This window comes from Mastacembelus armatus, chromosome 10 (assembly GCF_900324485.2).
Source record: "Mastacembelus armatus chromosome 10, fMasArm1.2, whole genome shotgun sequence".
NCBI classification, from domain to species: domain Eukaryota; kingdom Metazoa; phylum Chordata; class Actinopteri; order Synbranchiformes; family Mastacembelidae; genus Mastacembelus; species Mastacembelus armatus.
In genome coordinates, this window is record NC_046642.1 from 5,055,321 (window position 1) to 5,082,797 (window position 27,477).

The following is a 27,477-nucleotide window of genomic DNA, read 5'->3' on the forward strand; positions in this document are numbered from 1 at the left end:
CAGTATAGTGGGTATTAAAAGCTTAAAGGTAACACAGGGGCAGGAAATTTACTTTTTAATCAAGAATTGCATTGATCTCCTCAACAGAACCTTTCTGAAGTTTGTTATTTACACATTTCAGCACAGGCTCAGCCTTGCACGATAAATGAAGTTTAAAAGTTCACACTGAAACATTTCATGCTAAGTAGCCATGACACAGGCAGCAGACCAACCACAGTTTTGGTCGGTGTGTTAAAAGAAGTTGACGCAAGCAAAAAGGAAGTCATAATATACAGTATCTATATAATGCTGTCAGTTGTGAATGAAAGGTTAGCTGTCTCAGTGATGAAGAAACTGCTATTGAAATGCACTGCACTATATGTGTCGAAGCTTTCATGCAACAACCATGTCAGTGATGTAAAAACAGCTTTCAAAGGCAAACGTCTTGCTGTGACCTAAGTGGCTACGCTGCTGCCAGAAAAGCAAGATGCTTGAAAGTTACAAGTAGGCAGCTGTGAAATTACAGCAACTGATTACTTTTTTAATGTACTGTACAGCGGGGCTTTTAAAGTCTCACACTGTGGGTGCCCCTAAACAAAATCAAGGAAACTGCACCCATTCAACCCATCAGACAAGCTATAGCTTATTGTGTATAAAATGCTTTTTACGTATAATTTATAAATGAATTAGGATGCTTATTCATGAAGGTCAGATAATGATATATTTGGAATGTGTAAGTCAAACTGAATCTAAAAATATGTTATTTCATCAAGTTGTGGCTCAGAGGAGGAGTGTGACTTTTGACACACATTGGTGACAATCATGATTAATTATCTTAATTTCCTTTGTGAGGTGTGTGTCACAGCCACTGCTCCAGCTACAACCTCTGACCATGTTAATAAGCAGCTGAATCAATCAGCCACACCACAATAACTACATTCCCACTGTTTTCAGATCACCAACATCCATCTGCCTACATGTCTGTCCATCACAACACTTGAATGTCAGCTTATCCTTTAATACAACTTCAAAATACACTTGACTCCACTACTCTTACATAGGGTGGATCGTTTCCCGATGTAGGAGGTTGGCAAAGGAACACTCATGGACCACTAGAACTGTAGTTGTAGTTGTTCAAAAAAGTCACATAGATCATTGCAATTTAAGACATCCAGCTATCAAACTGTGAGTGGGGAGAACACTACAGTCTCCAGTTAATGCATCCATCCATCCATAATGCTTATTACTGCTATCTGGTTTTGTGGGGGGGCTGGAGCTGATCCCAGCTGACTTTGGGTGAGATGTGGCATATATCCTCAACAGATTGCCAGTCTATCACAAGACTGACACACAGATGTAGGCAAACACTCACATGCAGCTCCAGTCAGACACTAGACTAGTCAACAATTAGCCTAAACCCAAACTGCATGTCTTTGGACTATGGGAGAACCTGGAGAGAATCCATGCAGATATGTGGAGAACATGCAAAGTCCACACAGAAAGACCTTGGGTTGAGTGGGATTCAAACCTGGAACCCTCTTGCTGTGAGGCAACAGGTGCTTTAAAATATCTTGCTGGATTGCAAATACAAAAAAGTTGTGGTCATTGTAGGCAAACTCAGAAATCAAGTCATGTGAACACTTACTGGAAATACATTATTACAGCTTTAAGCAACCTAACATACTGTATTCAGAGTCTAGCAGTATTAATTACAGACTCCTGAATTAAAACACTATAGTATTTTATAATCTCACTGCTCAGATTGGTTTAGACAATGAAATGAATGAGTCAGAGTTGTAATGTCTTATTTCAATACCACTTCTCACCTTGTTTTGATTGCATTGCAGTCATGCAATTCTGTTCTATTGAGCTTGTGTGCAGAGGTTAGGGCACTGTTAATGAAACTCCTCTCCTTTCATCTTTTAAAACCACTCAATCACGTTGCTCTTATTTAGCTTTAATCTGCCTATGAAGACATTTCGTCAACAACAGACAGGTTTAGAGAGAGAGGTATGAAGATTGAGCACCATAAAGTTTCCCTGAATGACATCTATTCCTGAGCTCAGTTTCTCATGCATTAAATGTGCCTGTCACTTCCCCAGATTTCTGAATCTACACTTGACATTTCATCCAATACCAGACAGTAATCTAGCATGACAGATGTGAAAGATGTACTCAGAATATATTTATAGGTATAAACTAAATTTTACTGGCAGATGATTTTAAAATGTTCCTACATGCTGTAACTAGAGAGTCCATAATCCCCCCATTAATTATTCATTTTACAGTGACACTGATCCAAGCACAAGATCCTCATTCCTTATGTTATAGACATCTGCTTCACCCTCCTTATTCTTCCTCTTCACCCGATTCACACAATCTTCTCCTGTTATTGCAGACACTTCACTGCACACTTGTCCACCACCTCTCACTAATATGCTTCTAGCTTGAGCTCATTACCCGACTGTATGTAAAGTATATCTATCAGTCAACCTTCTGCCCAGCCTGCCGCCGGACAGATTTCCTGGTTTGACTTGTTCTTTCAGTGCAGAGCTGCAAACTTACTTTTCATCCAAGGACTATTTTTAAAACACCATAATAACAATTTAGCCAAAAACATCAAATCTTTATGCTAGCAGCATTTATTCTCTGGCTGTGATTTCCCTGGCTCCCACTGGTGCAAAGGTTTGGACCATTTGGTTGACTAATGTAATGTTAAGATGGTAAGAGTCTAAGGAAGAAAATGCACATAGATTCAGGTTTGGCACCGACCTTCTATGGGTATAATTTAAGTTCTTATATCACCAGAATTCATTTGGGTGTAGACAGATACAAGCCTATTCAAATTCAAACACATTAACTTCATAAAGTCTGTCTGGCTTTATGAGGTTAATGTTTTATGGTAAAAGCATAGTTCAACATCACATAGCAAGTATCACAGAAAGTGATTAATAGCCATTAGCTATAGAAAGCTATAACCAGCAATGATTGGCATGGCTTAGCATTAACTGGTGAAACAAGGGGACTCAGATATATTCTCATTTTGTAGAAGTACAGACATGACAGTGGAATCTATGTCAGTAAGAACACAAAAAAATCTTACTTCCCCAAATGTCAAACTATTCTTTTAATAACTGTAACTTTTAATAACTGCTGAGCTAAATTGCCATTTTTCATAATCATGAAACTTGAGTCAAATAAATTTGTACCCATATTTTATTTAGTACCCAAACTGTTGGTTTTTAATCCACCAAAGCCTCTATAAGCATGTTTGTATCTAGCAGACATTTACTGTACAGTGCCTAATTTATAAAACATCTGATACTGATTGGATCATATGTGAAGCTACTGCACACACTAATTGTGTGTGATGAAATGAAGGTGTCTTAACAGGCTAAAAAAGCATTTTAAAGCCATGTATATAAAAATACATCATTAAAGGGATAGTATTCTCTCTGTGTGATAATCCTGTTCAGGAGCATAACACCATTATGACAAATATTCTTTCAAACCAAAGGCACTCAATAGAAAGCCATGGTGTGTGCAATCCCTGCTCCAGTTTTAACAAAAATCTATTTCAATTTCCTACCTCAATCTCCATAGACAGAGCAGAATTCAGCTTTAAAGTCAGTGCAGTTTGTGTATTGTAAGACATCAGCTGCCAGACACGGTGACTCAACATTCATTTTCCTGTGCAAAACATATTGACCTTCAGTTGAGTTAGAGTGAGGACACTTTATGTTTTTCCTCTTCACTTAAAAATTTCAATTATGCAGTGAAACAGCTGAAGATAGTCCAGTTAGCCAGCCAATTCTGAGATTAATATGTTTTGAAGTGAATTACACACACTGCTCAGAACTTCTTAATGGGTTCATTTGGAGTCTGGATTAACTTTGATGAATGAAACTGATAACAGCTCAGAACTCAGTCCTTGTCTGCAGAAAGTCGATTTCATATATTGGAACAAAGTGTCTGAACTTGTTCACTCACTTTATGTGTTAGAAACAAACTGGAGCTGAAAGGGCTGTTGCTTTGAGTTAGCATTTGATTAGCTAAGCTTTGATTCAGAACAGGTTAAGTGATGTTTCATGGATTTAGAGCACATATGGCTGGTATGTCTAATATACAGTACACTCATCTGGCAGGTTATTAGCAACACTAAGATAAAACTAATACGGTTTAATAAAATGGTCCTTTCATAAAGGTGATCCTGTTGAAATTGTTTTAGAGCTGTCATTTTAGCTGCATGATCACTGTGGAGGGTGTCGCTTGTGTTGCCATTAGTCTTCTACATTATACAGAGATGTTCGTTATTTAGCCTAGTGTCTGATACCAAATGATGCACATCTACAAGCTTCATTAAAAAAGATTTTAATTTTTGACTGAATTTAAGAAGTACTAGTTTTGGCCCCAGTCACACCAATAACCTATTTACATTATCTTATGACATTCAGTCAGCAGAACTACTCTATGTATGACTATTAAAAAAAAAAAAAAAAGATAATGGAAGTTAAACATAGGCATAATGTTCGAGTAAAATGTTCCAGCCAAATGTCATATCTTTCTGTCATATCCAGATGACCTATGCCATCTTTCATTCCTGTTATTTCTGTTTCATCACTGTGAACTACTGAAGCATAAATGCCAAAAAAAGAGTGTATTAAAAGGGCGCCTCCCTGGAAATGGTAGAAGAGTCATGGTTCTGTAAAACTGTTTAGTCTTTATTCACATTGCAGGCTATAATTCTCAATTCTAGTCTTTTGCGGTTGATGGTTCACTTTATTTTTCTGACACATCTGGCTCTGGTGTGACCATCATTGAGGTTTTGATATCTGGACAATGATGCTTACACAGATTTAATCAAAATCCAATATCTGTGTCACAGACAAATCTTGTAGTTTCCTCTAAAACTGCTCAGCTTTGGTTTGATCAGAGCTTCTCCATAAATGTCCAACATATCTGTGGCTTCCATGCGTCTCCACTGACCTGTGGATGTACCCTGCAGGTAATGCTTCATGCAGACTGCATTGTTTTGGTCTCAACAAACTGATGTAGTTTTTACATTTTTTTGTGAAGATTGGTTACATTAAACTGACTAATTGAGCTTAAATGACTAATAGTTTGCTTCATAGGGACATAATACAAATGTGTCTTAGATGTTTTGAAAGCAGGCAGTAAAAAAAACAATTAAAATGACTTTATCCCAAAAAGCAAAAATAGTGTCTGTGGACTGTTGGCTACATTTTTTTAATAGCAGAGTCTTGCAACATTACATGTAAATGTGTGGTAACAACCAGGTCTGAATGTTAGAAATAGATCAGTGTAGTCCTGTTAACTTGTCATCAATGTGTTAAACATGTCTGGCATTTTGTTAACAAAACAACTACAACAGTAAACTTCCTGTCCTTCAACCAGAAAGCATGATGATGGCTTCCTGTGAGACACTGCCACCAAATGTCAGCTCTGAGTATAAACCCTGCTGATCCAAAATCAAAAAAGTCTTAGATTTACTGCAGCTCAACCATCATGTATTTGAATTTAATCTGATGAAATCCAACAAATTCATAAAACCAAAGACATTACTTCCATTATTTCTTCTTTCAGTTCACTGTGGAGCAGGTGGAAAATGACATGTTCACTTAAGACTTCTGCTTTGTTAGAGCGTTGAGATGGCCGTCAGCAAGGAGCCAATCAGGATGACACAAGTGGCCATGAAGAACATAAAGCAGTTGGCTAAACCCTGAAGGAAAAGAGGCATTTAACATTAGGGCTAAAATGTTTAGTTTCTAAGATGTTCTCTTTTTAGTAAGATGTTCCCTTTTTTAAAAAATGAAAGCTTATTTCCACATCCTAATAAATGCTGCTTTGTAGCTTTAAACTATTGATGGGAAGAGGCCTACAGTTAGGTGGCATCTAGTAAACTCTGACTACCCTTACTGAATACAGCATGTTTTAAAGCCAATATACAACAAAGGAAATGAGAGCTAGAGCATCATGATTCTTACCTTAATCTCTCTGAACACCAAGGATCCCCACAAAGCTGCAACCACACCGTATCCCTACAGTGAAGAAAGCAAAACAAGCACAGGGGACTGATTCAAATAATCTGTTTATTGAGTTTGTAGATTTTTTTAAGGTCTCACCAAGGTGAGTTTTTTCTTCGCATCCATTAGTCTGTGGTGAATCCACATTTTACAATGGCATTAAATCTGTGTGAATCTGTCACACTCAAATTCACGACTGTCCCTCTCAGTCATAAACAGGCAGTAGTCATTCCCCACTACTAAGCCCACTCAGCTCTCAGGTCATGATGTACTTACTGCACTGATAATAGGAAAAGTAACAAATGCACTCAGGTAGTTATTGGCCAGGAACCAGCAGTATGTGGCCAATGCCCACATCAGGCCAGACAGTAAACCTTCAAAACAAAAGGAGTGACAGCATGCTTTAGTTTAAGACAAAAACAGAGCAGATAAACAGACATGCAAGCAGAATTCACAACAAGTACAGTAAATATAAAAAAAATATATAGGTTGACAGTGTCAGGAATTAAACCTAAGCATTTATTAATGTTTTATGCACAGCTGAAAACAGCTACAAGATAGTACAGGAGATAGTCAGTACACAAACTGAGGTGTGGATCACAAACACAGAGACATCCCTCATCTTTATTTTCAGTGAGGAGCCATACAGTAAGTGCATTAACATGGTGGTCAAGCACCCTGCGGTACCACTGAATGAAGGTCCACTCTGGACAGCCCACCCACCAAGTTAGGAACAAAGATCTAAAGTCACTAATCACAAGGTATGCCAAGTTCTGGTGTAATTGGATAAGGGTTTGAACCCCCAGTGCCTGTGTCTGCACATGCAGCTTGGCAAAGGAAGCTGCTGTTTCCTCTTTCCTGTCTTGATGAGATTTGAACTGAAACTATTATTGGGCAATGTAGTGGCCCCTGAGCAGTTTGTGGTAATAAACCAGCTGGTGGAAATTTGTCATATCCATCAGTCCAGCTTGCAGATGCCCCGTCTGAGCTAAACAGTATGTGTAGATGAGCTGCCAATTCTAAGGCAGCAGCTTGTGGTTTGGGCACTGATGGCACAAAGTGGTGCAGGAAAGTGGTTCCAAAGCTTTTAGCTTGTGATCCCTTATCACATGTTAGAGACCGTGTGTTTCATTTGAATGATTTTTAGTGACCTGAAGGTCAAAGTCTCAGGTATTTGACAAGGAAAAACACCACCTTGGGAAAAAAACTGAACTGCTGTTCAGCCAATTTAACCCCTAACTGAACATGGTACTTACACGCAGTCTTTGTGCAGATGCACCTTGTAGACCGGTAGTTTCATTTTCTATCAATAACTTAAAAACGAGCAAAGTTGCAGTTTGACACTGTCTTACCTGGCAGGATGGCTCTGGAGTAAACCCTGGGCCGGTTATTCATTGCAGCACAGTAGATGGTGAAGTACACTGTGCTCGCAACAAAAATCCCAGAGCATTGTGCATAAACATAGTCAAGGTCTGTGAAAAAGTTGAGAATCAATTTTACAACATTTGTCTTTATCCCTGAGGACTTGCAATAAAAAAAAAAAAATCTTAAATCATTTACGTTCTTTTGTTCTTAAGTCGTCAGTCAATATCAAAGTTGGAGCTTCATAAAGAGCCACACGAGAAGCAAGACATTTTTTTTGTCCTGAGAATTCCCACTCAAAATGACTTAGAGTGTCATTCAGGAAAATGGATATTAAACCTGGTTCTTTGGAGGGTCTTGTGTTATTTATAGACAAACACTGGGGCACATTCTTAAATCTGAGAAGACATTATTGTTTATTGGTTCTTAGACTAATAATAGTTTAAAAGGAGTTTTACTGAACCCATACCATAGACACTGGCTCCATGGAACATGCTGTCATGACATGATGAATGGCTCTTTATGTAGAGGATGGGTGCAAAGGAGGAACCATACAACAGGCCTGACACAACAGCCAGCAGGCAGCCACTGATAAAAGGACAAGAGTCAGACTGAAGAACTGCATGATGGATGGATTTTAAATCTCCACTGTCACATTGTTGAGCTCACGTGAACCGCCTGGTCTTGGGTCCGATGACATCTATCCAGAACTCTGAAGCACTTGGTCCACAGCTGCCTGAATTTGTTCTCTGCAGAAAGAAACAGCATCCTAATATAGAGCCAGGTCATTTTAACAATGATGACACCATCAAAGTACACAAAATAGGAAAAAGTCATACCAAATCACTTTGACGAACCAAGTGGCATAAATTTATTCTCAACATTTTGCTTGACATTGGAAAATTGATTTGAGTGGGATTTCCTAAAAAGGGGTGAGAAAACTAACATCCACTCAGTGTACTCACCCTGTCAATAAGTAACGGCATTGAGTCTGAATCTGGATGCAGCTCCACATCAGTTTTCACAAAGAAAAAAATCAGCCCACTGGAACAAATGCAAAAGTCATAGTCATCACCCCAAATAAATGTATTCAAGTTGCTATTGCCATATTTGTATTCATGTACCAGCTATTTTCCTACTGCAAATTTACTATTTACCTGAGCAGACACAACCCAGCACCACAGAAATTCAGTATTGGCCTGGAAACATCCTCAGCAACAATCCCAAACCAGCCAAACCTGTGGAAGATAGTAATTTTTATATGTGAATGCACACGTGTGTGTGTGTGTGTGTGTGTGTGTGTGTGTATATATATATATATATATATATATATATATATTAGCAAATTAAAAAAGAAAGCAGAACTCTTGCACATCACATTGGTTGGCATCTCTATTACAGGACACTACTGCCTCCATAAAACCCTTTACACAGTTACAGTGGATTACTAAAAGTCACTAAAAGAAGGAAAATTCCCGTTCTGAGTGGAAGACTGATTTTGTTCAACTCACCTTGAACTGGCCCAGCCCATCAACAAACTAGAAGATCCCCAAATTAAAATCCCAAGACCAAGACCAATGGCTTTAACAATTGGAACAACTGCTAGATTTCCTGTGGGCAAAAGAACAAGTTAGCAACATGCATAACTTCACATGCATTTTCCCCTGCTGGTGACATACAGCACAATTGTCAGTGCTTTTTCCACATCATGTTTATATGCTCATGTGAAAACTACAGATACAGGAACTAGGACACAAACTGAAGTGTGAATCCCAAACAGACACCACTCATCTTAACAGCAGCGACATGCAATGCATAATGTTTGGGGTAATAAAAAGTGGGAAGATGTTTTCCAATAAGGAGCAAACCTGTTTATAAAGTAGACAATTGCCACTAATGTTCCTGTTTATGGAGAAATTCACTGGCACATTGTTTGTAATCACTGCTGCAGTATAAGTATATTCATTTTAGGCCAAAATACTGCACTGTCCACAGCAGAACTGTCAGTGTACTTTGTAGGACTGATTGAAATTGGGGCACAGACTACGTCCTCAAAGTTTTTCATCTCTCACAGGACCAGTATCAGCACCACCATTTTAACATGGACTGGAGCAGATGGACTCTTTTGGCAGATGAATGTTTTTAAGTCCAGCCAGGTGCTTGAAGGAGACTTGCCCCCAAGACCAACTGCATGAACATTAAGTGATATAACTTTGAAGTTTTGCTTTCATGAGACAATACCTGTAGCCCAGATCACACCTCCGAGCATTGCAAAAGGATAGAATTTAGGTGACTGAAGCATTAAGTCTCCAACCATAGACACAACCCATATGGCTGCACAGTTTACCCACTGAAAAAACATTCCTGTAAACAGAACACAAAGCAAGTCCTCAGATGGGCCAAATAATACTTGCAGCTTTTCCCACTTTAAAAACATATTTAATGGAAATATGTAATTTCATTAAAAATCTGTATGCTTACCATCTCCTGTCTCTATCCTTTTCACAGGAACATAATTGCTTCCGTACAACAAAACAGCAACTACATTTGCTGCTATCCCATAGGCGAGATGAGTCATATTGGTTGAGTTAAAGGTGTAATCAAATGTTTCCAGTTTGCCAGCTCCACCACTTTCCCGACCTTTTCAAAGAAAACAAAAACATGCAAGACCGTAGATTTCATTCAACACACCAGCCTCACACAGCCCCACTTTCATCACAGACCAATTACAGCTTGCCTACCTTGCTCAGCAGAGTGTTCAGTCCCATGACAGCTTATCATCAATAATGCAACAACAAATACAAACAAAGGTGGGCATTTTGCTTGGAGCGAGTTATAACTAAACATTTGTTTCCGTGATGCAGCAAGTCCACAGTGTGAAAAGCTGCTGAAGGTCGTGTGTGTTTCAGCAGTGGTGAGGAGTCAAAGTCAACCAGGTGCTGCCAGTTTCCTAATTACTCACTCAACCATAACGGCTGCACATGATACCTGACAGCAAGGATAGTATCATAGTACCATAGTACCATAGTACCAGGCCTCCTGTAGCACACATCAGTCAGCATTTCAACAGGTTTATTTTCATATTTGTTGCATGTAGGTAAGACATGTTAACGGCTCAATTATTGCAAAACAGCAAAGCAATGATTCAATAGTGATGGGCAAGTGAAGCCTCATAAAGCACTGAGGCTTTCCTGACAATTGTGCCGAAAAAGATTCAAAGCTTCGAGACTTCAGTGACGGTGACATCTTGTGGACAACTGAAGCCATAGCAACCTCTAAAGAGCACGACTGAAGCACTGGCACTGTTTCAATCCCATGACAGCAATAAAAGTTCAGACCTCTCGAAATCAAAATGATCCCAAACTTTAGAACGTCACTTATTGGTGGGACTCGCCGTGAAACTTGCCAAAATACTCTCACTCTCCAAATCCTGAAGCAGAATGATGCATGTTATATAGCTGGTATGGCACCAAACCACTCAAATCTGTCAAACCTGTCAAGCTGTCATTGGCTCAGAATGCATTGAAACGCCATGAGCCAATGACACACACTGAAAGACTATGAGCCAATGAAAAGCTTCGAAACATTTTGAAGCAATGAAGCGCGAAGCGAAACAGTGATGACGTTCGAAGCTTCACGTGACACTGGTGTTTTGATACAAGCTCCGACACAGTGTTTCGAATCGCTCCGCTTCAGGAAGAGTGACACAAGCTCCGAAGCCTCGGTATCATTTGCCCATCACTATGATTCAATAAATATTGTCATTAAGGTTTGAAGACTCATTGCCTGATATGTTGAGGATGACAGCACTTAGGCCTCAGCACAATGGTCCTATATTTAACCCTGATGTTATTCAGATCAGGACATCCTGTACAAGGGCTCTGTCACCCAGTCTGCATCCCTGACAGGAGGAATATTTGTTTTCCTGCTGTTAACTGTTGCTTTTCACGTTTCTATTCTATTCTATTGTCTCCAGCATATGATTGGCCTTCACACAGCCAAAGAAGAAGAAATCAAGAAACGGACCAGCAGATGTCGCCTAAAATCCATGGATGTGTGTGTGTGTGCGTGTGTGTGTGTGTGTGTAAAATGACTCAAAACATCCTTAGTACTTTAATATAAACCCACGTGTATAACTTATCTAAATAAATGTCATCACATAATAAACTCCTGAAGTCCACAATGTCCTCAACCAGTAACTGTACTTGCAATAATATCCCTAGTGGTCTTGTATAAGAGCTTATACTGTGGCAGGCCTTATCCAAAGACTACCCGCCACCTTTTTACTGCGCTTTGTTGTTGGTTTTTAATTCTCACGCATTTTGTGCGGATGTTCAATAAACTTTAGTGGCACAGTGCAGTCTGATGTCAGCTCTACTAACTCCATGTTTCACATTCATAACACACTGCTTGTGTTCTGGCTGTGCATTAACCATTAATCCAGTGTGTGTCTGAAACAAAGAAACACATGGGAAGTTCAAGTTGATTTACTTCTGGTTTCCCAGCCCTTCGATCCCGGACACACTGTGGCCACAAATCCATCCTTCCAAAATGAGTTTCGGAAGTTGTGCGCTCCTCCCGCTTTGAGCTTGGCACAGAAAGACACTCAGTCATGATAACAACATAAGGTCTAATGGGGGAGTCTCGCTATCACTGGCTATGCTTCCCTTTCCTAAGACTGAGCAGTAGCTTTCGGAGGTGCCCTCTTTCCAAGAGGAGTCTGATAATTGCGACTGTGTGTGTTGTCTATTTGGTTTTTGTGGTTTCACAAGTTGGACACTCACAACAGCGCCGGGACACAAGGACCCGTAGAGACAGATACCGACACACACGTGGATTGTATCATTTGGAGACAAATGATGCGCCACCAGACGCTGAGGAGCTGCAGACCGCTGCGAGCTATGCGGTACCGACCCGGTCCAACGTGGTATACATAACGCTTAAGTCCAAACGTCTTAAGCCAGCAAATATTCGGAGCACAGTCAGACCAAAACTGAGAAAAAAAGTCAAAAGGACGAAAACGGCCAATTCAACAAACAACAAACTTGGCACCTTGGAACGGGACGCTGGTCTGATTAAGCACAACTTTGCACCGAATAAGTCCTGGAAAGAAACCAGGTATACCGACTATAAATCTCTGAATATAATCCAGAAATCTCACAATAATGGAGAAGCAGACTCCCACATTAGTTCTATCCGGATTTACAGCCAAAAGGCGCCGCCGTGGTTCAGCGCAGAGGACGTGGAAGCCATCCGGTTTCTTGCGGATGCGAAAGTTTTGCACATCAGAGAAGTTTCTCATGGTGACTCTCCATCACTTCTGATATTTCAGGGTGAGACAAGAGTTTCACCGGCAAACCAAAAAAGCACAGAGCGGGATCATTTATGCACAGGGCAATGTGGAATCATAAAGAATCCAGTGGACACCACTGAGATCTTTGCTTTCCATCTGGACAGGGTGCTGGGGCTGAACAGGACCTCACCAGCTGTAAGCAGAAAGTTCGGGTTTTTACACGGTAGGTCACGAGGACAACGTCTCTTGTTTCTGACCTTTAGTAGATTCAAGTTTTCGCAGTCGATTTATTCTAATCGATGTGTGTTTCATGGAAAGCAACAAATGCATGACAATGATGAAAAAGAGATAAGGGAGGGTGCCAGGGGAGAAAAGAGTGATGGCGGGACGAAATGATATTTTCTACTTTGATGGTTTCTTCACTCCGAGGGGAACTCCTTTATATGTGCTTATCACAAATTGCAGATTCCCTGAACATCAGGGAAATGTAATCAGTGCAGAAACAGACTGAAAACAAAATAATGCTGCTGTAATTGAACAGACACAGATTGAGGTAGTTAGGGAGATAAACTAATTATATTTTATACTCCAAGTACAGCAGCAGAATACATTACTTTTAGTAATTATGTGTAACCTACAGACTAAACTTTGTTTGTGAGCTGCTGAATAACATGGACACATAAAATTAAACATTCATAAAAGGTAAAGGTGGGATAGATACACACTAGTGGACTGTACCCTCAACAACCACCACCATCAGCCTAAGATCAGAGGAAGACACAGAAACTTTACCTACACATTGTTCAAAGCTTGTGAGACTGAACAGATGTGGAAACCTGGTCATATAATCTTTCTGTCCTCACTCTTTAGGCGGCCAACCCTGTCCAGTAGTGTCATGGGATGCATCCATTGCTGCAGGCTGGGGCTCTGTGAAGTTAACATGGGGGGAGTACCAGAGCTCCCTGAAACTAAAGTGCTGGCATAAAAACATCAGCCCGAAACCTGACTCTGGCTGCTCCAGCATTCATCACTACGAGTGGAGCACACTGGCTCTGTTTGACTTCTTGTTACAGGTAATAAAGACAGTGATTAACATAAAACTTATTTTGATAATGTGAACACTGACATTTACTAAATTTCACATTTCTTTGAATGTGAAAATCATGACTAACTTCTTTTATCGATTTTGTCGATTGTTTGTGTGCTCATAGAGCCCCCCAGCCTTCAAAAATTCCAAAAACAGAGATGAGATTTGCAAACATCCTTTTGTCTGAAATTCCGCAGCTAAAAAAAAAATGGGTTAAATATTTTCAGAGGTATCATTATTTGGATGGATAGCTGCCTCGTTTCCTGTGTGGGAAGCTTCTCTAGATCACATTTTGACACTGAGGACACATCCAATGAGAACTCTGTCATTCATTTCTTCATCACGAAGGAACAAAGATTGTTGAGGAATTTAAAAATACAAAGTGAAAGATAGCTTTCCTATAACTCCTAAACTGGCTGTTGAGGTTGTAGTGCCATAGCTTTGATCATTCTTCTCCTGTTAGTTTATTTCAGGTTCATTACACACACATTATAGATCAAGCAATGAGAAATTCCTATTGTGGTTGATTGGTGGATGCTCAGAAATCCATATTCATCAAACCCAGGATTTCTCAGAAAGGTGCCATTAGTGGCTCTGAACTGTTTTCAAAGCACCGTCTGAAACCTAAAGTATCTGATATCTCGAAGGCTGCATCCATGGTGTCCTGCCTCTGCAGCAGCATCATATAAAACTCCACATATTGAATGGTTTAGCATATTAGGAATGAACGACAAGTGAGGGTCCCAACTTTGACTCTATACTCCATACTCCATACTCTCACAGCATGAAATAAAAACAAATAATCTGAATTCCTTTTTCAGATTTACAACCGTCTGGATCAGGGCTGTTGTGGCTTCAGGCCCCGACAGGAGGATGTATGTGTGGAACTGGGCCACCATGCTGAATGTGGTGACCAGGACCAAATACATCTAGCAAATATTATTCACAGGGATCATGACCCCAGACACCTGGTCTTCAGCAACAACAAGGGGTTCTTTGACCGCAATGAGGACAACCTGGACTTCAGGCTGCTGGAGGGAATCAAGGAGTAAGTTTGGATCACTGACGAGGCCTCAGACCCAAGACAGGCCTTTTATTAGTAAATATATTTGAGGTTAAAAACATTTTATTCTTGGTATTGGGACGTACTTGGGACAGTACTTCAATACATATCCTAAGTAATTTCACACAGTTTGCTGTTTACATTATCTACACTAATCCCATATTCAGCTTTGGTTTTCATTGTTTGTATAAAAAAAACTTTGAGAGAAATAATGGGTCTCCCGTAATTATTACACAAGAACAGGCAGAAAATTACGATGTCTGGTATTTTTCAACAGTCAACAGCTTTCAAGTGCTCAAACAAATCCTATATCAGCAGAGATTAAGTGTTAGATCAGAATGTCATGTGAAGCTGTGAATCAGGTTTGGAGTTAGTCCTAGATTCTTTTTTTCTCTAAGTATGTACAGTATGTGGGTGTGTCACACAACATATGATTTTAAAAAGAGCAAAACAAATGCCAGAATTTAAGCAGCAGTTTTGATGAAGATCACAGGGATTCATATTTGGGAGGAGGATATTTGCCAAACTCAGTGGTATGGCTCACTGATTTATTCAATAAAAGATGATTAAAATCAAAGCAGTGTTTGCAGTGTGGGTGGGAATTACATATCCACAGAGATATGTGGGGGACAGGCAGAAAGAACCTATGGTTTTATTATGGTGCACACTTGCCCACCCAGATTCATCCAAACCACATGTTTTCTTTGTTGGGGCAGGTCTTTGTTTTGTATCACCAGACAAGGTTAAATTAAAGTTTAAACTAAGATTTAAAAAATTCAGAAACTGATTTGAAAGTTTAAAAAATACATTTTTTCTGTAATAGCTGCATTGTGCTTGTGTTTGCAAAATACTTTGTGCAAATCTCTGAATCCAGACCTTTTGAACTGACTTCAGAGATTCAGCACACTAGTGTCAGACATTCACATCTGCTTTTTCAGCCTTGCATGCTGGAACTTTTCAGCCAACTGGGGAAACAGCCATCTGCTATGTCACAGGGCCCATTTTACTTGTAATGGAATATTCTAACAGTAATGTATGGGTGCATTTAAGCTATAAGGAACAGCCAATATTTTCCAGCACCGTGGCTACTTACTGTGGTCACATTTGTGCTAACCAACCAATCAACTGTCTGAAGCTCCAAAATGACCATACAGTTGAATGGACACCTCTCATAACTGCTGCAGAGAAGTTATGGAGATGCAAACAGCAGCTACTGACAGTAACAATGCTAACACACACTACACAAACATGACCTGTTCTTAGTGAAAAATAAATAACTCTTCTTTTTGAGTTCCATATTTTGCAGATTATATTCGCAAATTAGAAGCACAATCATGCTATATTGTTTGCTTATTTATTTATTTTTATTTACTTTAAGGTTGTTGAACCTTACAGGAACTGTGTTGATTGGCAGCATAGTTATACACATGGATTACAAAAGAGGGACATTTTCTTATTATTCCAGCGGGTTTACTACAGAGATAACACTGCAGCAAAGACAAGTTTGATTCCAGCATTACACCCAGCTGTTTCTGTTTTTGGCACATTACACTTTGCTGTAGCACACCCCCTCTATTCCAGGACACCAGTCGGATTATTTCTGCTCCCAGACATGTGTCTGAAACAAAACCTAAATTTACTTTCCCACATTTTTGTATTCCTAGGCTTCCGGAGCAGGCAGTATCAGTGCTGAAGAGCAGAAAGCTGAGAGAAAAACTCCTCCAGTCTCTGTTCCTGGACCAGACGTACTGGGAGAGCCAGGGCGGCCGACAGGGCATTGAAAAACTGATTGATGTCATTGAGAGGCGGGCCAAAGTCCTCCTCACCTACATTAATGCTCATGGCATTAGAGTCATCACAATGAATGTGTGATGAGGTTCAGACTAGAGAAGTGGCCACATTATTTACACAGATTATGTAAAATAATAGTTTGTTCCCTGTGACTTCACTGTGTCAGGTCAGAATGGACTTTTACAACACACTGGAACTTTACCCACCTACATTTTATAATCTTCAGGATTATATAATTTTACAGTGAAATACTGGCAATGTGAATGAAGAATGGTCAGCAGTTATATATTATTATAACTGACAAAAGATCAGATTGCAAATGAAGGACTTCAATTGCCTACTATCCTAAGTTTGACATTTACACAAACTTGCAAACTTTTACTTAAGGAAACTATTTAAGTTTACTTCTTTTGAGTCTTTATCCACTATGGAGTCATCATTACATAAAGAACATACTGCAGTAAGACCTTTTGCTCCTTCTGAGGCCTAAGAGCAAATATAATTTGCCTTGTGTATGATGGGAATGAACTACATGATAAGTTATTAGCCTCTCGGCCCCTCCAATGAATTAAGACGTTCATAAAGCCTCTTAGTGTAGTTACCAAGCCATGGCTCAGATCCACACAGCTTGATTGGGGTCATACATTACACAGTGAAAAAAAGCACTTCTATTTTAATGAGCTGTCTAATGTTTAAACTTAACAGTCTTAAACATTTTCTTTTTTAACCCAACCCTTAAGATTAAAAAACAGGAGTCACTTGTTTTGGCTATAGCCTTGCCTGTATAAGTTTATGCTTTTAAGATCCAATACAGCATCACTTATTGTATTATCACAAACACTGTATATTATGACGCATCTCTTGACAGGAGACGGTTTCTGTTAACTGGTAACTGTTTCAACTGTATTTATTTATTGATGGGATCTATCTTTTCATTTAACTTAGCTAAACTGAATTTTACCTTGAAATTTGACCATGTGCAATTTTGTTTGCATCTGCTTTATTGTGCTTTTAGAAAGTGTTTGACAAATGTTGTTTTAACTGACGAATTCATCTGTAACAATGTATTTTGCAAAGACATTTTTCCATCAGTTTCAGTCAAAGCATGGTCAGAAATAGTCTGTGGCTCTGAAATCTGAACCAGCGTATGGTGCCTGCTTTTCAAGCTGTTGTAAATAGTATGCTCTGGCCTCTGAGAGTTGGAGTCGACAGGGCTTTGAGGGTTATTTTCTCGTGCCAGGCATTCTCTCGGCTGTTGTTTTAACCCTTCTGCACCCACATTAGTGGGTCTGTGGGGTCCACATCTGTGTGTGTTTGTGTTAAAAAAAAAACTCTAGTTCCCAAAGTGCTCAGCAGCACAGCTAACTTTCTTTACACCCATGTGTGTATGTATATTCTCGCACAAAATCATACACAGAAAGAAGTTTACTTTTGACCAAATACACAGTTTACAATAGACAACATCATACATAACAACCCACACAGGCACACACAAGCATCAGGGTCTTGACCTTCCTTGACAGTTTCCCCATCTAGTCTCTCAGTGAAATTAGACCACAGTAAAAACAGTGTGTACAGCTCTGCAGGTCAAGTGGTCCACTCCAAAGTCACAGATACACTGAGCCAATCAATAGACAGTATTAGTCCACCCTTCAAGCAAGCAAAGGGTTGTAGTAGTATTTCATATTAGTAGAAAAATGCTGTTTAAGATTGTGCAATATTCATTTCAAAATTATGATCAATTGATTTTTGAAGCTGAAATCCAAATTAAAATCCATGTATTCCATGAAATTCCTTCCATACTTTGTTGGAAGAGGCAGTTGAGATGTTTGAACGACTGTAAAGATGGTTAAGCACAAGAGTTGGACCTAAGTCACTTGTTGTAGTGTGTCTGAAAATGTCCTTGAATGATTACGCAGCAAAGTACTACAGCATGGGATGTGTGATCCCAGAATAATTTCACACCACTGGGTTTCTGCTATGTTCTTTCCAAAGGGCCTAACAGACATGTTAGCACCATCAGCCAAAAAGCTGGTCTGGTCCAGTCAGTCATCTAGCAACATAGCACAGAGCAAATAGCTATACTGCTTTCATAAAACCAAATCGACCTTCACAAACTGTTATATACAGTTAATGTGCAGCGGCAACTATGTTTTGAAGGAAATGTAACTGTCTGGATTATAAATCATGAGGAAATACTATTCAGTTATGTATTTGGTAGCAAAGAAGATATTGGCATTTGTAGTATAACATAATGCACCAATAACATCTTTCCTATGCTCTTTACCATAGCTACCTCTGAACCACACTTAAGTTGAGCGATTTACTTTACCCTGACTGCATTAATTGTTTATTTAAATTGTAAATTAATTGTTTTAAAATAAAGCAACCACATTTTAAGCTGCAACAAACACATTTAACACTAAAATGAAAATTAAATAAGAGTAATAAGACATTACTTTAAAGTTTCTATGCCCGATTGCTTCATATGTAAATCCTGAGACAGGCTGTATATAAATAGCAGATTTGGTTCATTGGTACTGAGATAGTTTGTGCATTTGATAAGCTGGTAAAAAGATCAATTTTTGCAAGAGTTTTCCAGAAACTGTGCACGTTTTAGCTGCAGGAAATGTGAAATGGTTACAACTACTTCAGCTCATCTTCGTTTTCAGTTACACATACAACATTTAACTCAGGGGTTAGGAACCCAGGCGCTTTAGTGTTATCCTTAGAATACGGGTCTAAACAGCTGTAGACTTAAATAAGGGGTTTGGAACCTCCAGCTGTAGTCTACTCGATCCTAGACGTAAGAGTCCGGGACTCAGGATCGTCTCCGCAGATAGTCTGTGTTGAGGTACTTTTAGTCCATCAGGGATGGGACAAACTGAAAGTAGGGGACCCACAAATATGGGTCAGCGTGGTTCGATAGTCATATCATAAGGGGCAAATATGGTGACAAAGCGGTGGCATGCCTTTTTATTTTTATTCTTACTTATGTATTTTTAACCTGTCTTTTATTTCTGTAAAGCACTTTGAATTACTCTGTGTATGAACTGTGCGATATAAATAAACTTGCCTTGCCTTTAACATTTCTGCTCTTCTTGTGTCCAAGTCAGTATCGAAATTGCGAAGATTTTGTCTTTGAGGCAGTTCATGAAAATAATTTGGGATAGTTAAGTTCACATCAGCCGTGCCCAGCTGGCTGTTCCCTGGTCAGACTGCAAACAGAGGAGCACTTTATTCCTCCAGCCTTGACTCAGCCCTGATAATAGCTCTGGTTTACCATGATGACATTTTTCCCATGTGCTCCTACACACTTTGCCACTGATTCACATTGAGCTCTGACAAAACTCATGGGCCAACAAGCAGAACTGGTGAGAATACAGTGACTTATTATTCTTTTCTTTCACTGAACTGTAAACATCATACATTAGCAGGATCTTGTAATATTTAGCAAAATTTTAAGTCTAGTGTCCAGAGAATATATAACAGGCAGTAGGTAGCACAGCCAGTCGGTCTATACAAAGCAGCTAGACCAGGACACTCCCAGAGAATTTGGTCACCGCTCATTAGGACACTTTGAGGTCAGTATTTTCAAAATTTCAAAAAATTAAATAATAAATACAAACATAAGAAATAATTCTTTAATATTTGTATGAGTGTGGGTTACTAACCCGACACAAGTCATTTAGTCAATGTTTGCTTTTACACCCAAATCAGTTTTGATATTTCTTTGAAGCCTTCAGGTTAGTCTTGGACTATGTACTCTTGGAAACATTTGGAGCAGTACGCTGCCTTTCAGTGCCAAGAATCTCCAGGAGTGTTTCAACCACCCAGCGTCTGGGTGGCCACTGTCAGAGCTCTAAAGCAGTAGATTACATGGGAGGATAAGAAGAAAAATGCACCAAATGAGTCATTTTCTCTCCTTGAACACAAGACCCAGCAGACACAACAAAATGCCATGTTGCCTCTAACACTGCCAGAGGAAGTTCTCTTTGTGTTGATAAGGATTTTAGATGAGAAATTGAAAGAATGTCAACACGTGTCAGATAAGGTCATGTAAAAACTTGCTTTTTCACTAAAAAGCCACACTATTCACAGCTTGGAGATTTACAAAATCAGAGCAGACAATGAGCCTTCAGTGTCATGTACAAACATCTTTTACAGGCCTGGCACATGCCCAGGATTATTTAATCTCATTCTTTCTTTGTAAATAAAATGCAAAATCAGAAGTATTTAACTGTCCAGTCTGAAAATAGTCGTTGAGTCGTTTCTTTTCCTACAGATGTCTTGTTAGTTGAAATGGCACCACTCTCCTCTTAAAACTTCACTCTCAATTTTTTTCATTCAGTTTTGTTTCTCCACAAGTTCATACATTTTTTCAAGCACACTGTTAATTCAGAGAGTGTATACAAACAGAAGGCTCTGTGTCAGGTAACAATACAACCAAATGAAAGTTAGTTTAAACAAAGGCAGTGAACAGACACTTATCAGTAATCTTCTATAGAGAATTTATTGAAGTCAGTGAGTTTTAGGTGCAACTTGACCCAAGCCCTGAAACAGTAGCGGACAGAGAATTTATTTGGAGACTTCTGATTTTTAAACAACTTGAAAATGCATATGTGACGTGAAATCAGATATACATAACACATATTCAGAGGTGAAGATAAATACCTTAAGGCTCATCTGTGACGGAACAAGAGGAAAGCATGTGCAGCTTCCTTTAGTCCAATGATGTGCACCTCTGATCACACCCAGGACAGGACTATGGGGAATACAAGCACAATGCAGAGGTTCCTGCCAACTGCTGAATAAATTATTCCACTGTGACATGTAGCCATACCTAAGCTTTATATTTTGTTATCTTTGTGATTCCTATAGAGGCCTACAGCTCAGGCCGCAGGGTCATTTCTCTTGGTTCAGCTGCGTTGTGTTTCTCAAGGACATTTGAACAGGACATCTGAGGTCAGGGGTTATCATTCCAAGCGTCAGTTTCACTGCAGCCTCTCCAGCCTCTTGTTTACCCTGTATTTATTTTGCAGCCACAATGGAATTGTTTACATGAGTAATTTCCCTGATAACATACAGTATAATGCTGATAACAGCTGATCCCAAGAGAACAAAGGTATTTACTACATTAATACCACTATACAATCAGTTTACTCTGTTAAGCTGTAGCAGCAATATTATCAACTAAATGGAAAAATAAACTTTATCTCACAAACATTTTGACCTTATTCTGCATGAACTATCCAGTGTTGCTCCAGACGCATACACCTTGAGAAAGCCTAACGTGAACTGACTTTGTTTTACTGTTGTCACTTGATATGTTGTTGCTCTTTGCACTCCATTAAAGCCTCACATAGTAATGTTAACGCAACAACTTAACAGTATGTCTCTGTAACAAATGAACTCTTTCCCATTGCCTGTGCAATATTAGGTGTAATTGGTTTGTGGAAATGTGATTAATTAAGCATACATTTACTTAGCATGCATTATATAAGACCTTAACTCTACATCCCTCTGCAAGATAGGGCCTCATGATTGGGTAATAATTAGGTGTTGCCTTATTATTGCTTTAGCGGTTCATAGTTAAAAGGATTAGCATCACACACTGCAGACAAATGTTTGAGTGAAATTCATTTTAAAAGGTACCATAAAACATTTTCAGGCTAAAGATATTAATATGAGAGTTGTGGAAAATAGCAAAAAGTAGTGGTTCACTACTCTTCAGGGCGAGTGACTGAAAAACCTTAACTGTGGTGAGAAAACGAAGCTGTCATCATACGCGCCACTTCAACTATGATGTTAGATGAAAGGTGTGAGCACACTTACTAAAAACTGGGGTGAAGCATCTCAGTGGATTGGCATCTCAAACATCTGCTCCCAGAGATATATGTGGCGATCAGACAGTTGTGTGGATATGCCACATTCTATATTTAGCAATCTTGTGGTGTGGGAGAGGTGTGGTATGTGGACCACACAGCAGACTCTGAAGGATGATTATTCACAATTTATGCAACAATGCAAGTGTATCACATGATTTTATTTTTATTATTTATTTACAACTTTTTTAATTAACCTGCCCTGATTATGACAGAAACATAACAAGGTGCAACCAAAATGTGTAACTGTAATTGTAAAATAAGCTCAGAATCTGGAGATGTCTCCTTAATAAATCCATTGATTAAAACAAACATTTTTAGTGGTACACAATCTTCTCCTTTCAGCTGCTCCCTTCATGGGTCGCCACAGCGACTCATCTGCCTCCATGTTGTTAAAAGACCATGTACAAATGCAGAGTGATTGCAGCTATAATGCATTGCATTTATAAGCTCAGCTCTACTGTACTTGGCACTATTCACAACCATGTGATGCCCAGATTTCTAAAATATCTGGAACTGGCAGACAAAGCCTTAATCTCAAACCAAAAATAACAGGTTGCAAGAGTCAAATGCCCTTCTCATCTGCCACTTTTCTCAATAATTATTTTCCAAGTCACAAATGTTTAGAGTGAGGGTTAGTTTATGCCAGTACACACCCAATTCAAAATGAGCAAATATGGGTTTTGTTTTCATCCAGTGGCAACACTGAAATCCTCCTGAAATAACCTCAGCTAGGATACTGTAATGCAAATGCTGCCACGCTAAACACTATATATGTCAGAGTGTCATTTCATCTGTTTCAGTGTTCCTGTTTTCAGTAGTGTCCAATTTTGAACAGTGGGAACACAGCAGGTACATCTCCCAATGAACAACCATCAATCAGTCATATCTAGTGCAAAACATCCCAGGAAACAAATGAAACAAATCAACTCTCATCACATACTCTGTTCTAACATAATACACTTTGTCAAACTTAGCTACTCCACAATATCCTCCTCGCCTAAACTGGCACCACCACATGCACTCATGGGCTGAAGTGTAAGCAGCCTGAAGAGAAACATTCCTCACCTACCCCATTGCTGACTTTTCTTATCTATGGTCAAAACTGTCCCAGCAGCTGTACTTTGAACTTGGCTGGGCCTCATACAAAGATATGGAGACAGGAGGCATTTACTTTATATTCTAAACCAGGTATTGGATATCAAACTCTTCACTTTACCCACTGACTAAGGCAGGGAACTATTATGCGAACAATGTCTGTCAACTTGACAAACTGTGACTGACTGACTGTCTTTGACTGAGTCAGACTGAGTTAGCTGTCACTTATGCAACCTCATTTCTAGCTTGTAAACATTTAATGGTGCAAATAAAGATACACAGTATGTACAACTATGTAAAATGTGCATGCAATAACACCTGGCAAGAAGTGGTTACACAAAACAGGTGCAGTTCACTATGTTAATGAAAAAAGCACATTTGTATTTATCCAAGTACACAATGAGCCTATACGGCCAACACTTCACAGAGCACACAGATGCTTTTGAAATATGATGGAATAAATTCAGTTTGGCTCCCGAGCTAAAAGAATTGTTTCCTCTTCAAGTGTGTCTTTAGATGGGCCTTCTCCTCTTTGGTCTGTATGATGAAGTAACAGGAAAGAATGTGGCACCACTGTGGCTGAGGCAACACGCCAAGTAAAACCTTCCATGGTGAGTGTTACCCATTCCTGCAGGAATCCAAACAGGAACAGCCAGGCCCAGGCGGAGCAGAGACACAAAGCAGGCCAAAAAGGAAATGACTGAAACCAGCCTTGGGGTGTTATGGGTTCAGTCTTATGGTCATGCTCAGTAGTCTCCAGCTTGACTAGTATCATAATTCAAACAGGCAGGATCTTGTCTGTGTTTTTGTTTCAGAAGTTCTATTATCAGCTCCTACACAATGCCTGACAGAAGCATACCTCAAAGGGATAATGAAAAAACTGCAACATTTTTATATGCTTTAATGTCGTCTTAGGTTTGCTTCAGTTAAATATTAACTCATTTTAGTCACATGAGGCCAGGCCTTGTCTTGCACCAGGATGAACCCAGGGCCAACTGCACGGCCCTAAGGTCTGAAAGTCACTCTACGAATTCCATCCTGGTACCTCACAACAGTCTGGGTACTGTTGGCTCTGTCATAGAGGTCTGTGCGATCCTCCAAGAATATGCCTCCCCAGACATCACTGACCCACCACCAAACTGGTCATGCTCAATAATGTTACATGAAGCATAACTTAACCAAGGTGTCTCCAGATTCAAGTACACATGTGCTCAGTGTGAATCTGCTTTCACCTGCAAAGAGAACAGGATGCCAATGGCATATCTGCCATTTTGATGTTCTATGAAAGCCAATTGAGCTGCATGGTGCTGAACTATGAGAACAGGTCATACTTGAGGACATCAGGCCCTCAAGGAGCATTCTCAGCTATATCTGACAGATGAGTCAGAAACATGCACATCACTAGTCAGCTGGAGGTCATTTTATAGGTCTCCCACAGTCCTCTTCATGTTCCTTGCAGAAAGGTGCAGATACCGGTCCTCCTGCTGGGTTGTTGCCTTTCTACGGCTCTGTCCAGCTCTGTTGGTGTAACAGTCAGTGTCCTAGTATCTCCTCCATGCTCTTGAGAGTGGGAGACACCACAAACCTTCATGCGACTGCATGTATGAATGTGTTTTGGAGAAACTGGACTAGAAGCAAAACAATTCCCTTTTTGGGGGTTGTTTTTTATGTTGATCAGGGTCCCGTAAAATAGAGTTAACAGATGTAGAGGGTAGCACTGAGGAGAAAGGACACTGAGCCATGTGCTCAGTATTAGAAGACTGCGGCAGGACTTGACTGACAACATGATAAAAGGAGTGGTAATTCCATCAGGTTTTAAATTTCCAGACCATCTTTCCAAAGTTATAGTTCAATTAGTAAAGTATTTCTGAAATGTTATATTGGTGTATCAGAATGTGTAGCTGCTAAAACTATGTAACTGTTAAAAGTGCACAGCCCTCCTGATACACTGTAAACTGTATAGTATTAACTTAATCCTCAATATCTTGTAAATATTAGTGTTGCAATCTACAAAAGATGAACATGAAGTACTTTGGAATAAAAATACATACTGTATTTAATTTTAATAAGTGTCCTATATATATTGTTCTGATATTTGTAGCAAACCAAACAGCTGGAAAATTTGTTGTAAATTGGGTGTGTTCTAATGGCTTTAATTGTAGACAGACCTCCTGCCTTCATACTTTTGACATTGCCTGTCCAACATGGTGGCCACGATGACGTATCACTAAAGGACAGCGATGGCTCATATGGCATCTAAGTGTACTGTACTTATCTACAGTTTCACTCACACTCACTTTGTCTAAAGGCTGAAGACAGGACAATGCATTTTAAACCTACACTGAGAAATGATAGTGTACACATATTATACACTACAAAACAACACTGTTCTATGAACCCAAATATATGCTACAAACAGGAAAACAGTGCCACCTAGAGAAATAAATACAGAAAAGTAAATCTCAGTATATATTAGTTGGGCAGACATATTACTAACCCCAGTAGATGTTTCAGTCCTCAGACCAACAGATTCTTTGCTTCATTTCATTTATTTTTTCAGCTGCCTATGAAATATGATCTTCCACTATGGTGGTGGTCATAGAGCTTAAAATAAGCTGCAGTCACATGTGAAGATATATGAAAACATGGCTCTAATGTTGCTGCATGCCACAGACCCCTAAGACATAAGAAAAAGGAGCTTGTCATTAGTATGTGGAAGAGTAAAGTGACCCTCAGCCAGTCATTGCAGGAATGCGCCTGTGGAAGCTGAACAACCTCACTGAAGCTCCTTCTATAGCAACATGGGCATATGAGGAGAATTTAGTGGCAGCTCTGAAGGTCTGAGTAGGATGAGTGTCCATTTCAAAACAGATACTTTGCCTCCCTCTTGTGGATGGATGAGTCTAATATCACATACACACCATAAATGGTGAAGTGCACTGTACTCTGATATGGTACATGGTGATATGATATGATGGTTAGGTGACCTAGGTGAGAAATATGTAATTAACTAAATTAAATTATTATTGTGCCAGTTAACCTATGTAAATAAAGGCCTTGAATTGATTTACATAGGTCTTTAAAATCCCATTAGTGTATACAGAATATACAAGCATGTAGTAAATGTAAGTCCCTTAATTAAATAATTATGTAACGATGTAAATGGCTGCATCTGTAATTTGTCAAAAGCTTAAAACAACCTGTTTTACACACAAGTGCCCTCTTGTGGTTGTGCAAATAATAGCACTACAAAACCTTGTGTCCAATAATTAACCACATACTTTCCCGAACCCCAAAAGGGAGTTTTTGTGGCAGTAAGCTGGAAGCACTATTTCCAAATAATACTCATTGTCTTTGTCTCTGATCTTCAGTTTAAATTTGCACAGGATCCTAGATATTCTAGATAGACCTTCTGCACTCATAAAGCCTTTAACCGAAGAATTGATTCACATAATAATAATAATGATGTCTAACTCTAACTGCATGCCAACATTTATAGTTCAAGTTATGAATAAAATATACAACATACTACAGTAAGAGAGAATTTAAAATATGAATTGATTAATCTGACTATTGTCAATCTACACATGCAGCAATTTCAAACACTACAGGTTTATTTTTTAAAGGAAAGATAAATGCTGGCAATATTAAAATGCCTGTAGGCCTATATTGTGCTTTTTTTTTTCATTAATTATTCAGTTGTACTGTTCCTTCTCTCAGCTGAACTCACTCCCAACTTTTCCAAACTTATTAAAGAAGAAAAATATTGCTATAGTACACAGAAATGCCAATGTTAAAAGCTTATTTTACTGTATATGCAAAAAAGTGGGATACAAATGATCATAAATAAAATATCAGGCTACAGCCTTGTGTGT

General features: G+C 39.2%; 2 protein-coding genes across 2 annotated transcripts in view; one reads left to right on the plus strand and one right to left on the minus strand.

Annotated features, from left to right (window-relative positions):
* Positions 1-5,511: 5,511 nt before the first annotated feature.
* The window catches only part of tmem144b (transmembrane protein 144b), a 55,822-nt gene continuing 33,856 nt past the window's right edge, over positions 5,512-27,477 (minus strand). The window contains exons 2-12 of the mRNA XM_026329641.1: positions 9,867-10,025; positions 9,627-9,749; positions 8,897-8,996; positions 8,543-8,623; positions 8,351-8,429; positions 8,055-8,134; positions 7,855-7,973; positions 7,376-7,495; positions 6,300-6,397; positions 5,985-6,038; positions 5,512-5,719 (exon numbers count right to left, since the gene is read on the minus strand). Of these exons, the coding sequence (XP_026185426.1) occupies positions 5,636-5,719; positions 5,985-6,038; positions 6,300-6,397; positions 7,376-7,495; positions 7,855-7,973; positions 8,055-8,134; positions 8,351-8,429; positions 8,543-8,623; positions 8,897-8,996; positions 9,627-9,749; positions 9,867-9,963 (1,035 nt within the window). The 5' untranslated portion in view covers positions 9,964-10,025 and the 3' untranslated portion in view covers positions 5,512-5,635. The remainder of the gene's footprint in view (positions 5,720-5,984; positions 6,039-6,299; positions 6,398-7,375; positions 7,496-7,854; positions 7,974-8,054; positions 8,135-8,350; positions 8,430-8,542; positions 8,624-8,896; positions 8,997-9,626; positions 9,750-9,866; positions 10,026-27,477) is intronic.
* gask1b (golgi associated kinase 1B) lies at positions 12,008-17,637 on the plus strand. Its single transcript, XM_026329640.1, has 4 exons — positions 12,008-12,901; positions 13,549-13,751; positions 14,587-14,813; positions 16,493-17,637. The coding sequence occupies exons 1-4, from the start codon at positions 12,019-12,021 to the stop codon at positions 16,698-16,700; spliced, it is 1,521 nt and encodes a 506-aa protein (XP_026185425.1). The 5' UTR covers positions 12,008-12,018; the 3' UTR covers positions 16,701-17,637.